At 35.2% G+C, this 15,454-nt stretch overlaps 1 protein-coding gene across 7 annotated transcripts in view; it reads left to right on the top strand.

The window, feature by feature from the left end:
* Positions 1-15,454, top strand: part of HECTD1 (HECT domain E3 ubiquitin protein ligase 1) — an 89,669-nt gene that overhangs the window by 50,951 nt on the left and 23,264 nt on the right. For 5 of the 7 annotated variants that reach the window (XM_011224051.3, XM_011224053.3, XM_002918515.4 and 2 more), the window contains 11 exons: positions 561-695; positions 1,398-1,544; positions 2,680-2,774; positions 3,396-3,501; positions 6,452-6,586; positions 7,514-7,653; positions 7,928-8,251; positions 9,436-9,602; positions 9,694-9,870; positions 13,100-13,936; positions 14,630-14,851. In XM_011224051.3, the coding sequence (XP_011222353.1) occupies positions 561-695; positions 1,398-1,544; positions 2,680-2,774; positions 3,396-3,501; positions 6,452-6,586; positions 7,514-7,653; positions 7,928-8,251; positions 9,436-9,602; positions 9,694-9,870; positions 13,100-13,936; positions 14,630-14,851 (2,485 nt within the window). The remainder of the gene's footprint in view (positions 1-560; positions 696-1,397; positions 1,545-2,679; positions 2,775-3,395; positions 3,502-6,451; positions 6,587-7,513; positions 7,654-7,927; positions 8,252-9,435; positions 9,603-9,693; positions 9,871-13,099; positions 13,937-14,629; positions 14,852-15,454) is intronic. The other 2 variants (XM_011224052.3, XM_011224054.3) reach the window with 2 other exon arrangements.

Below are 15,454 nucleotides of genomic sequence, written 5' to 3'. Positions count from 1 at the left end.
CTTGTTTTTATTTTCTAATTGGTTACTTTTATTAAAAAAAGCAAAGTTAATTTTTTACAGGTTGTTAAATTTCGTTTAAATGAAATAAGCTCCTCTTTGCATATGAATACAAAGTTTAAATAACCAGAAATTAAGATTATGATTTCTTTTATTTGATATTGCTTAAATCTACTAGAGTACTTTTTCAGCCGTTAGAACCTTTTGACATACATGAGTAGAAGTAGCAACATTTTTTGGAAGTTGGTAATGGTACAAAAATTTAATTTAAAAGTTGCACATTTAGGGGGCGCCTGGGTGGCACAGCGGTTAAGCGTCTGCCTTCGGCTCAGGGCGTGATCCCGGCGTTATGGGATCGAGCCCCACATCAGGCTCCTCTGCTGTGAGCCTGCTTCTTCCTCTCCCACTCCCCCTGACTGTGTTCCCTCCCTCGCTGGCTGTCTCTATCTCTGTCAAATAAATAAAATCTTTAAAAAAAAAAAAAAGTTGCACATTTATATATAGGTAAAAGAGATTTGTTCAAACTATTGTGAAAATTCATATTTGTAATTTTAATTTGGTAGGTACGAACCATGGCTCGAGATTTATACGACGACCACTTTAAAGCTGTTGAAAGCATGCCTCGTGGAGTAGTGGTAACACTTAGAAACATAGCAACTCAATTAGAGTCATCTTGGGAACTTCATACGAATAGACAAGTATGTTATTTAGCCTCTAGATTTTATGACACACATTGATCTTGGTTTAGTTTTTCCCCCTTTATCCTTTTTATTCTGGGTATTGATTAGGGGTTAGCAGATTATCACCCATGGGCTAAATTAGGCCTGCCGCCTATTTTTATATGGCTTTGTGAGATAAGAATGATTTTTATATTTTTAAATGGTCGAAAACAAATCAGAAGTAAGAGTAGTATTTTCTGATACATGAAAATTACATAAAAATGTAATGGTGGTGTGGTTGCAGGACAGTGTTGAATAGGTGTGACAGAGGCGATATAGCTTGTAAAGCCTGACATACTTATAATTGTCCCTTTATAAAATGTTCTGTGCATGGGGTACCTGGGTGACTCAGTTGGTTACACATCCTGACTCTTGATTTTGGCTCAGGTCATGATCTCAGGGTGGCGAGATTGAGCCCTGCATTGGGGTCTGTGCTCAGCCAGGAGCCTAAGATTCTCTCTTTCCCTCTCCCTCTGCCCCTCTTCACCCCTTCACTCTCTTAAAAAAAATTGTTTCCTGACCCTCGTAGAGTATATATAATTTACATTAATAATTTGAACTTCCTCTTCTTATTTAATATCTGACTTATTTTCTTGGTAATTGATGTGATAAATTAAGTATGTTAAGACCTGTTTATTTTTTTGTCATTTTTGTCTTCATTAAAACTTTTTTTTCCTTTAGTGTATTGAGAGTGAGAACACTTGGAGAGATTTAATGAAGACAGCCTTAGAAAATCTAATTGTACTTCTGAAGGATGAAAACACAATTTCACCATATGAAATGTGCAGTAGTGGATTGGTGCAAGCACTTCTTACTGTTTTAAACAATGTAAGTTTATGAAATAGTACGGAACAGACTATAGTTCTAACAATTATTTGTAGCTACATTTTTGGCAAAGCAGTATTTGTTTTGTCAAGAAATATTTAAAAACTGAGGTAATAAATGTTAATATTTATAATTTCTCTGGCCTTTCCTTTATGTTGTATCATTAGTTTGAGCCAGTTCAATCCAGTAATTGCATCTTTTTAGATTTTTGAGTTTCCCAATTAGAATTTATTCTAGATTTTTTTTTTGACAAAACACTTACTTTAGCCTATGTTTTAACACTATTCACTGCTCTGATTTCTTCATAAAATGAAGTTAGTCTATAGACCTTCTTAAGTACTTAAATTATTTGCATAAAATTAATTTATGAGCCATGACTGTTCAGGAAGTTACTGTGACTATTTGACAAGTATTTGCTAATAATCTTATGTTTCTCTTCAACTTAGTCTATCTTTAATATCTCTTTATTGTGATAAAAGTCTTTATTTAAAAAAAAAATCTTTATTTTAATGAAACATACCATATGTACTTATAACAAATTCTAACAGAAGTATAAAAAATGAAAGTTTTCTTCTATTTTAGTTCTACTTCCCACTTTAATTTTTGCTCTCAATCACTAAATGTGGTAGTACACTCTTAAAATTCACTTTAACTTCTATAAGTTGTATATTCCCTTCATTAATTTTACCATTTGCCTAATTTCCATTTATTAAAATAATATTGATATATCACATTATATCACTTAGTGATATTTGTGAAATCACAAATTGTTTTGGTATACCAGTTACATTTTTTCTAATACTAACTAAAGTACGTAATATTGTTAAAATGGAAAATGTTCATTTGTAAATAATCTAAAATCACCTTGCATACTACACTTTGGGAAAAGCTGATTTAGCACATTATATAACATTCAGGAAGTAAAAAATCTGTATATTAGCTGTCATCTACTAGTTATATAGTAAAAAGAATTTTAATTGAAAGAAAATAATGATTTTACTTAGATCATATTATTAATTTTGTAATAATCTATTAATATTTGTCTTTGTAATGTGTGTTTTTGATAAATTCTGGTAACAGCCTTAAAATGGTGTTTTGTTTTTTGGTTTTTTTTGGTACCTTTTTAATTTTTTTTTAGACCATGGATTTCGATATGAAACAAGACTGTAGTCAACTGGTAGAAAGAATAAATGTTTTTAAAACAGCTTTTAGTGAAAATGAAGATGATGAAAGGTAAATCACTAAATTTCTTTTAATTTGATGTTTGCAGTGTTTGAAAGTTGGTATACTTCCTTTAAAATAGTCTAATATAGTGCTTATACACAAAATAGGGACTTTTTAAATTCAGTAAACAAAGTGGCTTTACATTTTAAATGTATAATTATAGGAAAAGATTTTTAAAGCATTTTTTTAGAAGATTTTATTTATTTATTTGAGAGAGAGAGAGCATGAGCAGGGTGAGGGGCAGAGGGAGAACCAGACTCCCTGATGAGCAGGGAGCCTGATGGCGTGGGATTTGATCCCAGGACCCTGGCATCGTGACCTCAGCCGAAGGCAGACGGTTAACCTACTGAGCCACCCAGGCATCCCATAATTGTTTAAACTTTAAAAAATATATGTCTACTTTGAATGTGATTGATAAAAGTCTTATAAGTAAAATGAAGTATTCTTGAGTGACGGAAATTGAGTTATGAGAGTATTTTTGTTTGCTTAGATGTAGTCTCATACAAAATTAAACTTTTCTTTGGACTCATAAACAAAGTGTAGGGGTCTATATGAGGTTGGTTAATGCAGTTTCTGTATGAACTTGGTTATAAATTTATATAAACGTTCCTAATTATTTTTTCTTCATAGTCGACCAGCAGTTGCATTAATTCGGAAGTTAATAGCTGTACTAGAGTCTATTGAACGTCTACCTCTCCATTTGTATGATACACCTGGATCCACATATAACCTGCAGGTAACCGTGAAAAATGCAGTTGCTACTATTGCTGAGTGCGTTTAGGAGCAGTCTTTCGCTTTGCTTAAGAAAACAAAAACAAGAACAGAGTTTGTTTCATGTTGTATTAAATAACAATTCTGCTTACTCATTAGAGACTGTAACCCTAGTGCCATTTGGTTGTTTTTTTAAATGTAAGAAATCATATATTTGGTTGATGGTAAGTGGGAAAAGATGCTTTATCAGTAGAAAAGGCAGGAAATGAAATGGGTCCTTTTGTTCTAGAATTATGAGTTAAATCCTTTCATCCTATGAGTATCAGTGGATGAGAAAGTATGAAAATATTTTAAGGACAATTTTTTTTCTTGCTTTCTTTTTGTCATTTGTTAAAACCAGGTGGCTTTCCTTAGCTGTTCCTTTTTTTTTTTTTTTTTTTTTAAAGATTTTATTTATTTGACAGAGAGACAGCCAGTGAGAGAGGGAACACAAGCAGGGGGGAGTGGGAGAGGAAGAAGCAGGCTCCCGGTGGAGGAGCCTGATGCAGGGCTTGATCCCAGAAGGCAGAGGCTTAATGACTGTCAAGCCACCCAGGCGCCCCTCCTTAGCTGTTCCTATTGATTCTTTAGAAAATCTGTCATAGGTTTTACAAAAAGCTTGTTTTTTCCTAAATGTTTTTTGTTTGACATTCACATTCATTCTTTTGTTAGCAGCTGGTATCCAGATATGAATAGACAAAACAAATATTCTTTGTATGACTGTCCCAATCCAGATCTTTATTGTATCTTTTGTAGGTTACCTTAGTCTTCCTTATACGTTATCTTGCCTGAATGTTGGCTTTATCCAATCTCTCCTGCATTGCATTGCATGGAATAGTTTCTTTTTTCTTTTCTTTTTTTTTTTTTTAAGATTTTATTTATTTATTTGACAGAGATAGAGACAGCCAGCGAGAGAGGGAACACAAGCAGGGGGAGTGGGAGAGGAAGCAGGCTCATAGCGGAGGAGCCTGATGTGGGGCTCGATCCCATAATGCCGGGATCATGCCCTGAGCCGAAGGCAGACGCTTAACCGCTGTGCCACCCAGGCACCCCAGAATAGTTTCTTTTAAATAGACCCTTTAATTAAGTGACTAAGAATCTGTATTTGCCAAAACAATGGCTACTCAAGGCAAAAATCTTGCCATTCCCCCCAACAACCCAGTAATGTTACCAAAACCAGTAGACTCCCAGACTAGAGAAATTGTCCAGGGAGTTCAAGTATGTTAGTTTGCCTGACATGGAATTACATATAACATGATGTTGAGATCTACTTTGTGTTTTATTTTGGAAAGAATTATGAAGAGGATCAAGGGCTTTTTGACACATTCCCCCCTCCCCTTTTTTAAAAGATTTTATTTTTTAAGCAATCATCATGCCAAATGTGGGGTTCCTAGTTACAACCCCAAGATCAAGGGTGAAATGCTGTATTGACTGAGCTAGCCAGGCGCCCCAGTACACCCTTTATTCCATTTTTTTTTTAAAGATTTTATTTATTTGAGAGAGAAAGAGTGAGAAAGAGAGCATGAGCGAGGGGAGGGAAGGGTAGAGAGAGAAGTATACTCCTGCTGAGCAGGGAGCCCAACCCAGGACCCTGGGATCATGACCTGAGCCAAAGGCAGCCATTTAACCGACTGAGCCACCCAGGTACCCCAAGGCTTTATCCTTGATAAGTAAATGATGCAGAGATTAGTCTCAAAGACTGGAAATTCCCCTGCTTGTACAGTTCTAGGAGCATCAACATCTTTTATTATGTACTTCCCATTTTAGGAGACTGTGCAAGATAAAAGAAAGGAAGGCTGGTGATGTGCCCTCCAGTAGTTTTGCAGTTTAAACTGCTACCCATATGCCCATATAAGTATTTGATTATGTATCTGTAGGAAATAGTGAAGATTTAAACAGCAATCAAACTACTTAAAATTGCTAGTTTCATATTTGCTTAATAAAATGGATTGGATTGGAAGCTATCTTGTAGTTTTAAAAGTTGATAAGCCATAGCAGTGCCTGGCTGACTCAGTTGGTAGAGCATGTGACTCTTGATCTTAGGGTTGTGAATTTGAGCCCCATATTGGGCATACAGCCTGCCTAAAAAAAAAGTTTATCAGCCATAGATTATTTAATATATTCTATCTTTAAAGGAATAAATTAGGGATACCTGGGTGGCTCAGTCAGTAAAGCATCTGCCTTCAGCTTAGGTCATGATCCCAGGGTCCTGGGATTAAGTTCGCCATTGGGCTCTCTGCTCAGCAGGGACCCTGCTTCTCCCTCTGCCTGCCGTTCCCCCTCCTTGTGTGCTCGCTCGCTCTCTCTCTGACAAATAAATAAATAAAATCGTAAAAAAAAAAAGAATGATTAAAAAAATAAAGGAATAAATTAGCTAAATAATTAGCTATTTTTCATAACTTACATGGAAAATTGACGCTTGTAAGGAATGCAATATTTCTGTTATAGTGTTTTACGATTTCTTTAAGCCATGTGTATTTGAAGTTGTTTAGGAATTCTAAGTACATTGTTAACTTTGTTTCTTTCTTGAAAACCAGTATCACTTGTTCAGTGGTCCCTTTAAATTTTATTTATGTGTGTGTATGTATGTATGTATTTATTTATTTATAAAGATTTTATTTATTTGAGAGAGAAAGAGAGAGGGAGAGCGATAAGCAGACTCCGTGCTGAGCGTGGAGCCTGATGTGGAGCTTGATCTTATGACCCTGAGTTCACTCTCTGAGCTAAAGTTAAGAGCTGGACGCTTAACTGACTGAGCCACCCAGGTGCTCCCAGTGGTCCTTTTTTAAAACAAATTTAATGGAAAACAGACATTGATCTTTCTTCTGTGGTTATACTATAACTTATAGTTTTCAATTACTATTGAGAATGTTTCTCATTTTTACAGTTCTAAGAGTAAAGGTACTCTCTCAAGCAGTTTGATCATTTTTGTACAGATACTTACAAGAAGATTAAGATTTCGGTTGGAACGTGCACCTGGTGAAACTGCATTGATAGACAGGACTGGCAGGATGTTGAAGATGGAACCCTTAGCTACAGTTGAATCTCTGGAACAGTATCTCTTAAAAATGGTGAGTTTCTGGCAAGGCCATGGTGAAATAGGCATACTCTGCTATGGGGTTTAACCCTTTTGAAAAGTAGTTGGGGAAGTATGTATCCAGAGTTATGGTAATGCACTTTGACCTTGTAATTCCATTTTTTGGACTCTATTCTAAGAAAGTAATCTTTATGCACTGCAAATGCTTTCTTCATTAAGATGTTTATTAGAGACATTTGTAATTCTAAAATTGTGAACAAAACCTTAATGCCAGTCAGTAAAAAGAATATCAAGCTGGCAATTATTTCCATTAATTTGAATATTATGTAGCTATTAAAATATATAAAGACCAATAAGGAAGAAAAATTTTGGTACAATATGATCAGATGTTGTTTTACCCTGTCTGTTGAAATAATGGAGTAAAGAACTACTCTATGATATTAATAGTGGGGTACTTTGGTTGTAGAAATATGAGTTTTTCTGTTTTTTTCCCAAAATATTCTTTTTTTAAAACATTTATTTTTTGAGAGATGCACTATGTGGCAGGGGAGGGGCAGAGGGAGAAGAAGAGAGAGAATCTCAAGTGGATTCTATTTTATTCTTATTTCATTTCTTTGTGGGATTTTCCCCAAATATTCTTTAATGAGTATTTGTTGCAATAAAATAAGTCACATTGTGGGGCACCTGAGTGGCTGAGTCAGTTAAGCGTCTGCTCAGGTCATAATCTCAGGGTCTTGGGATTGAGTCCCACACTGGGCTCCCTGCTCAGCAAGGAGTCTGCTTCTCCCTCTCCCTCTGCCTCCCCCCACCTCCTGGCTCATGCTCTCTCGCTCGCTCGCTCTCTTTCTTATAAATAAACTCTTAAAAAAATAAGTCACATTAAAGGGATAGGAAAAAGTGGGCAATGCATTTGAAAATAGCATTATTAAGGTGAGTGTCTTCTGTATTTTCTTTGGTATAGGTAGCAAAGCAGTGGTATGATTTTGATCGTTCTTCATTTGTTTTTGTTCGGAAATTAAGAGAAGGCCAAAATTTTATATTTCGGCACCAGCATGATTTTGATGAAAATGGAATCATTTACTGGATTGGGACAAATGCCAAGTAAGTCATGCTATTTAATGTAAAGTGAAAATAGTCACCTGAAAAAAGAATTCTAGGTAGTAGAATAAAATTATTAACCATTCTTAGTATTTTACAGTTTAAGGAATTTTGTCTTAGAGGTTAAATATAAGACTATCTCAGTTACTTTTTATGAAGAAAAAATATCTAAATTGTCAAGATTTAAGAAAATATAATTTTATGTGGAAAAAAGCTAGTATGAATAAATTGCAGTTATTTTAATAGTGTTAACTGTTCATTTTTTTCTTTTATTTAGAACTGCATATGAATGGGTAAATCCAGCTGCGTATGGACTTGTAGTAGTAACATCATCAGAAGGAAGAAATCTACCTTATGGCCGCTTAGAAGACATACTAAGTCGTGATAATTCAGCTTTAAATTGTCATAGCAATGATGATAAGAATGCCTGGTTTGCCATAGATCTGGGTCTCTGGGTGATACCATCAGCATATACACTTCGTCATGCTCGTGGTTATGGAAGGTCTGCACTGAGAAACTGGGTTTTCCAGGTATCCAAAGATGGACAGAACTGGACTTCTTTGTATACCCATGTTGATGACTGCAGTCTCAATGAACCAGGGTTAGTTGAGGAGTCTTTGCAAATTGAAAACTTAGTAAAGAGCTTTGTTTATTTTTATAACTGTATGCTCTTAGAGCTCTCTTCTTTGTGAAATATTGAAGCAAGATTTTCTTTTTTAAAAACGTCATTTGAAGCTATAATTTAGGTATTAAAACTTTGAAACGATAATTTTACCAAAACTTTTACCAGCTTAGATAAAACATTAGTAGTACGCTGAGCCTATTTATTTAAAAAGAAATTGATATATAGTTATGTATGTGTATATATAGCATACTAATAAAAACAAAAAATGGAATTAGTTTTTTACTAAACTTTCCATATATACACATGATATAAATGTATATCCTACAAATTAACAGCTATTTCTGGTTATAGAATTATGGCTAACTTTCAAATTTTTCTTTTATATGTCTCTTTTTCTAAATTTTATATATTAGTCATGATTTAAAAAAAAAAACAAAGTATTATATTCCTTTTTAAAATTTTTATTTATTTATTTGAGAGAGAGTATGCATGCAGAAGGGGCAGAGGGGGCAGGAGAGGGAGCATTAACACGGGGCTCAATGCTGCCGATCCCATGACCCTAGGATAACAGCCTGAACCGAAACCAGGAGTCTGACACTCACCAACCGAGCCACCCAGGTCCCTCGAAAGTATTATATTTCTAAAAATTTTAGTTCCACTAAGTTGTAATAGAATAGTGTGGCACATTTTGAAGGGAATATAGGGCATGGAGTTAAATTACTTTCTGCATTTCATGTATGGAGGGAGCTCCTTAACATTTGGATTAATAGGTAATATTTTCAGGCTTTAAATTTAATATTTTAATTTATCATTTTAAACTGTGCAAGAATTTTTAAAAAATCTTTCATCATAAGCATATTTGTTACTCTTAAAATTTCTTATTTCTTGCCTTTTTATCGATCATAAATCATTTAAAGTTATGAGTCATTAATTGTCTACATTTAAACATTTCATTTTTAACTTATTTTCTTAATGGCTGATTTTCTCCTTTGATATTTTGATTCTTGTGTAACAAACTGTGGAATTCAGTAACAGACCAAATGTGGAAGTTGGTTTATTTTTTCTATTGGACTCTATTATGTAAAAATTCTTCCCCACCTTAAACATCTTTTTCATCTGTTTTAAAACGTTACACCATTTTTTCCCCAACACATTCACAGGTCAACAGCGACCTGGCCTCTTGATCCACCAAAGGATGAGAAACAAGGGTGGCGACATGTGAGAATTAAACAGATGGGGAAGAATGCTAGTGGACAAACCCACTACCTGTCACTATCTGGATTTGAACTTTATGGCACTGTAAATGGAGTGTGTGAAGACCAGCTAGGTAAAGAGATGATAACAGGGTTTTAACTTACTGAAACAGTTCTGTTTATAAAATGTGACTTGTTTATATTTCTTGAATTTCTACTTTACAGGGAAAGCAGCTAAGGAAGCAGAAGCTAATCTTAGAAGACAAAGACGTCTAGTTCGCTCCCAGGTTCTGAAATACATGGTTCCAGGGGCTCGAGTGATCAGAGGCCTTGATTGGAAATGGCGAGATCAGGACGGCAGCCCACAGGGAGAAGGTACCGTCACAGGGGAACTGCATAATGGTGAGTAGGTACTTAGCAGTTTTAGTGTAGAAATGGGATACAAAGTATTTTTCTTTTGTTATTTTGGGATAGTTTACAAATTGTATTAATGTCCCACCACTCTGTTGAAGAACTGTATTGATTTCACATTAAAAATGGAAAAATCATTTACTTAGAGTTAAGGGAAAATTTTAATTTCTGTTTCGATTTAGAACTTAATGCTAATATTTTAAAGTGATTAATAAGTTAGTATAAGTTGACTAAAGACGCATTTTCTGCTTTTTTGGGTCTATTCGTAAGTTTTCATAGATCTTTAATTTCTTATGCTTTTCTTGTTAGTGTGATAGGAATCAGGGAGTAATCTTTAATTCTTTTATAAGTCATGTAGAAGAAAAAGCATTAACATTTTTAGCAACGATTTGTTAATAAAGCATAGAACAAGGATTGTAGCTTCTTCATTTATTAAAGATTATAAAATAACATTCATAACGTTTCTCGGTCTACTAGCTTTTCTTTGGATTTTAAACTTTGATATTTTATAAGGTAAAGGTTGTTGTTTAAATCAAATTCATTTAAAACCTTTGATGCTGTAGATTTTAGAGAAGTCCATACCCACTTAATAAATTGCTCCTAAATTTCCAGAAGCAACTTAAATGCCCAATTTTTTTCTTACAAATACTCAAAAGGCTGATTTATTAGTGGATAATTTGCCTAGCCAGTAGTGTGTTCTTAAGAATTTTGCTTGGTATTAAAAACAAAAAGGAGTAAAATGTTCACATTCTTAACTTTACACCAAATATCTGAAGAGCTGTAAAAATGGTGACAGTGCTTAGGAGAATGACTAACACTTAATATCTTAATATATTCATGTTCTGTGTGATGCAGGCATTTATTTACCTAAATACATTCTTGATTTTACTGTTTTTAAGATTATGTTCCTTGTATTACCTTGCTACTTAATGCATTTCTGTAGAGTTTTACCATAATTGCAAATTGTTGTCATTATAGCAGGTTTACAGTGAATGAGCAGATATGTAACTGCCAAAATTCATAAAAACCAATAATAGTTGAAAGGAAAGTAGTACCATTCAATCCAGAAATTTTAAGTGTTTTTAGACATCTTAATGATACTTAGTTAATATTCTGTTTCCCCTAAATTATTTGGTTCGGCTTTTAAGTGTGTGGGCTAGTTAGGGGTATATGAATGCAGTTTATTTTTCTCAGGCTGGAGTCAGCTGAAGCAACTGCCTAGGAAAAATGGGAATCTTAATATTAGAATTTAGTATATAAGAAAAGCTTATTTTTGCTGACTGGACTATTGTAGCGGTTCACAGTTTTGGCTGACCAAAGTGGCCATTCATATTAAGTCTTATATTAAAAACTTTGTTAGAGAAAGTGCTTAGCTTTCAAATAGTAAACCAACCATTTCTTTTTCTTTCTTTCTTTCTTTTTTTTTTTTTTTTAGTTTTTTAAATATTTTACTTTTAAGTACTCTATGTACCTAATGTAGGGCTTGAACTCTCAAGCCTAAGATCAAGAATCACACACTCCACTGACTGAACCAGCCAGCCACCCCTAAAACAACCATTTCTTTTGGTGGGGAGGGGCAAAGGGAGAGGGAAAGAATCTTAGGCAGGCTCCACATCCAGTGTGGACCCTGCCCAACGTGGGCTCGATCTCATGACCCTGAGATCATGACCTGAACTGAAATCAAGAGTAGAACGCTTAACTGACTGAGTCACCCGGGTGCCCCAAATATCTTTCCTTTCTAAAGAATCTATGTGTCAGTGGGAATACCCCTTTTTTTCCCCCACAAATATGAGTGCCTACTATGTAAAGGTACTTTGTTAGATTTCATATAAACAATGGTCATCAAAAAAGTATGATTTCCTGCCTTCTGAGTGAAACAGATAAGCATACAATTACAGATCTTGATGATTGCTATGAAGAAAATAAATTATCAATATATTTTTGGGCTGATGAGTGCATATAAATGTTATTTTTATTTGAAATTGGTAAATGTTTTGGAGATTTTGCTTTATTCACACTATCCCATGTTGCAGAAGAGACGGTTAAATGTTGGTTCTTCAGAAGTTATTTCAGCATATGGAGAAAATGGGGGCAATTGAAATTTCATCAAACTAGATTATGTAGATTTGGGACTGTTAGTTTTCCTCTCATAGAACTCCTATGCAGATAATCCCCACAGGTAATTCAGTATTACTTATACCCCTCTGAGCTTCATCATAAATATATATGAACTTGTTACATGTGTGTGTGTGTGTGTGTGTGTGTGTGTGTGTGTGTGCCCATGTGCGCATGCATGGGAGTACCTGCGTGTATGGGTGAAGTACTTTCAGACTTTATAAAGGCTTGTTATATTTTTAAAAATACATATATTTTTATGTGTTGTGTTTTGCCCTGAAGTAGTTAGCTTATAACACTAAGATTGTAAAATTTTTATTATTTTCCATTCTAATAGGCAATTTGTTTTACTGCTTTCAGAAGTTAATTACTGTTTTTTAAAAAGAACAAGTATTGTTTTACAAGTACAAGTAAATATACATTGAATATCACGTTCATTAGTTCTTTGCACATTTTTAGCTTTAGCTTATAGGTTCTAATAAAAAGCCTAGCAGTACTTTAAAAATTTTGTTTTTAGAATTTTCTGTGCTTATTCAAATATATTAAACTTAATCATAAGAAAACCAAGTAACCACTGAACTTTGAGAACACAACCGAAATGCTAACTTAGTGTTATTTGAGCTGGTGACCTAAGATTTGTGCAGTAATATAAAAACATTTTGTTTGTCAATTATTTAGAAGTTAGCCCAAAGTTAAAAATTAATGATAAGTCAGAACTTTTTTCTAAAAAGAACATTTGACCACATAGTCATATTTAGCAATTAAAAAAACTTTTATTTAGATTTCATCTGTACTTAACTGAAGTTGCAGTATTTCGCCATTTTTATCAGTCTTTTTACAGTTTTTAACAGTTCTTCCCCTTAAAAGACACCCCTGTAGATGTAAACATGACCCTTACATTGTTTTCAGGTATCGGCAGAGCACGCAGTTCAGAAATAAGAGAAATAAAAGGAAGAATTTAATTTTAGTTGGCAGACCTTAAATGACTATAGAAATTCAGAGAAGTTCAGCACTGATGAAAAGCTGATCCCATATTGTGGAGCTACTGTCTGACACGCTCCTCTCTGCTTTCTGCTGGGTCTCACAAACTCCTGTCCCTTTCCAGGCTGGATTGATGTCACCTGGGATGCTGGTGGCTCAAACTCTTACCGTATGGGCGCAGAAGGAAAATTTGACCTCAAGCTTGCACCAGGGTACGACCCTGATACAGTGGCATCACCCAAACCTGTTTCATCCACTGTTTCAGGCACAACGCAATCATGGAGCAGCTTGGTGAAAAACAACTGTCCAGACAAGACATCTGCTGCTGCAGGCTCCTCAAGTAGAAAAGGAAGCAGCAGTTCTGTGTGTAGCGTGGCCAGTAGCAGCGACATCAGCTTGGGTTCGACCAAAACGGAACGGAGATCAGAAATTGTAATGGAACACAGTATAGTTTCAGGAGCTGATGTCCATGAACCAATTGTTGTTCTTTCATCTGCTGAAAACGTCCCTCAAACAGAAGTAGGGTCATCTTCCAGTGCAAGCACCAGCACCTTAACTGCGGAAACGGGAAGTGAAAATGCCGAAAGAAAGTTAGGCCCTGATAGTTCTGTTCGCGCTCCTGGGGAGTCTAGTGCAATATCCATGGGAATTGTTAGTGTTAGTTCTCCTGACGTTAGTTCAGTGTCTGAGTTAACTAATAAAGAAGCAGCTTCACAACGGCCCCTTAGCTCTTCAGCAAGTAACAGACTGTCAGTGAGTTCTTTGTTGGCTGCTGGGGCCCCTATGAGCTCTAGTGCAAGTGTACCTAATCTGTCCTCAAGAGAAACATCTAGCTTGGAGAGTTTTGTAAGGAGAGTGGCAAACATAGCACGGACTAATGCCACGAACAACATGAATCTAAGCCGAAGCAGCAGTGATAACAACACTAATACTTTGGGGAGGAATGTGATGAGCACAGCAAGTAAGTGAGCTTTTCCTTATGGAACCCAATGGTTTTTCCACTTGGAGGGATGCAAAGTAGGGTTTCTTGTTCAGTGGGTTCTGGCTGCAGTCTTTAACTAGATCATTAACCATGTTACATACAACTACGTCAGATTTAGCACCTCAGGAATCTGTAGTTAAGTTCTAGAGAATCATGGTCTCTTAAGAATTCAGATCAGGTGTGATAAAGAACCTCTTAATCTGAAAGGATAAAACAGTAACACACTTCTGTTTTTCACTCTTCTAAGAGAAATTATTCAGCTGCATGAGGAAATAGATAACTATTAAATATTGTCATAGTCAACTGAAATCAGAGCATCACACTGGTTTAACTTTTCCTTCGGTCCTAAATTGATATTAGCTCCTGGAAGGTATTTAATTCCAACTTGAGCTTAAGTTAAAGTAATTCCTTTGGAAGATGTCATTGGGAATTAGTTCATTGCCTGTTTCACTTTTTAAAAAAGGAAGGCTTAATTTTTTGAAAAATAACAGTGGTATACAAACAAGGATTTTTTAGTTGGATTTCAGTTGGGTTCCCAAAGTTGTTGCTTTTCAGTCTTTTAATAATTAGCGTTTCATGATCTCATTCTTTTATTTTAAATATATAATCTAGTTTTTCTTAGGTTTATACAATCCCATCAGTTGTACTGATTTGCTTCATTTTTATCTTTAGCTTCTCCTCTTATGGGTGCTCAGAGTTTCCCCAATTTGACGACACCTGGTACCACATCAACAGTGACAATGTCAACATCCAGTGTGACTAGCAGCAGCAATGTAGCCACAGCAACAACAGTTTTATCCGTTGGTCAGTCCTTAAGTAATACTCTAACTACCAGCCTCACATCAACCTCCAGTGAGAGTGACACAGGTCAGGAGGCAGAGTATTCCTTATATGGTAAGTGATAGTTTAAAATACTTAGGTATTTGTATAGTGATGCTTTTAGTATGTTTTCCTGCTATGTTGTTTTTAACTGTCAATTAGAAAATAATTATCCTCTCTTACTAAAGATATGGCATCTTCATATAAGACGAAAAAACTCCGTGCTATGGGGGCTATTAAATTATCCCATCATAAGCAGACATCTAGGAACTTTTGTGTTTGTTTTTTTTTTTTTTACCATTTGCGCACTAATGAAGTTTTATTGGAAGAATCATAATAACAAAGATATTTGATACCTTTATCAGAAAAGAGACTAATAAGCTTTGTAAAGTTATATTCTTTGTATACTATAATGTAAGAGGAAAAACACTCCCCCGTGTGTCTCCTTTATTCCCAACACTCTGTTCACACAATACTTTGCTCCTGGCATCGCTGACTACCAAATGTTTGTGAAGATTTCCCATACCAAGCAGTTTTTAGACACCAGCTAGGTGTCCTGCAGTTTAACTCAGTCACTCAATTCTGGCACTGTTAACTACCTGGAGATAGTGTCATGTCCCATAGGTAAAGGACTCAGTTCCATAGCACTACCTCCCAACCCCTCAGACACTAATCGAA

The sequence above is a fragment of the Ailuropoda melanoleuca genome, chromosome 20, assembly GCF_002007445.2.
Source record: "Ailuropoda melanoleuca isolate Jingjing chromosome 20, ASM200744v2, whole genome shotgun sequence".
Lineage (NCBI taxonomy): Eukaryota > Metazoa > Chordata > Mammalia > Carnivora > Ursidae > Ailuropoda > Ailuropoda melanoleuca.
The sequence above is the reverse complement of the archived record's forward strand: the minus strand, read 5'-3'. Positions and strand labels throughout refer to the sequence as shown.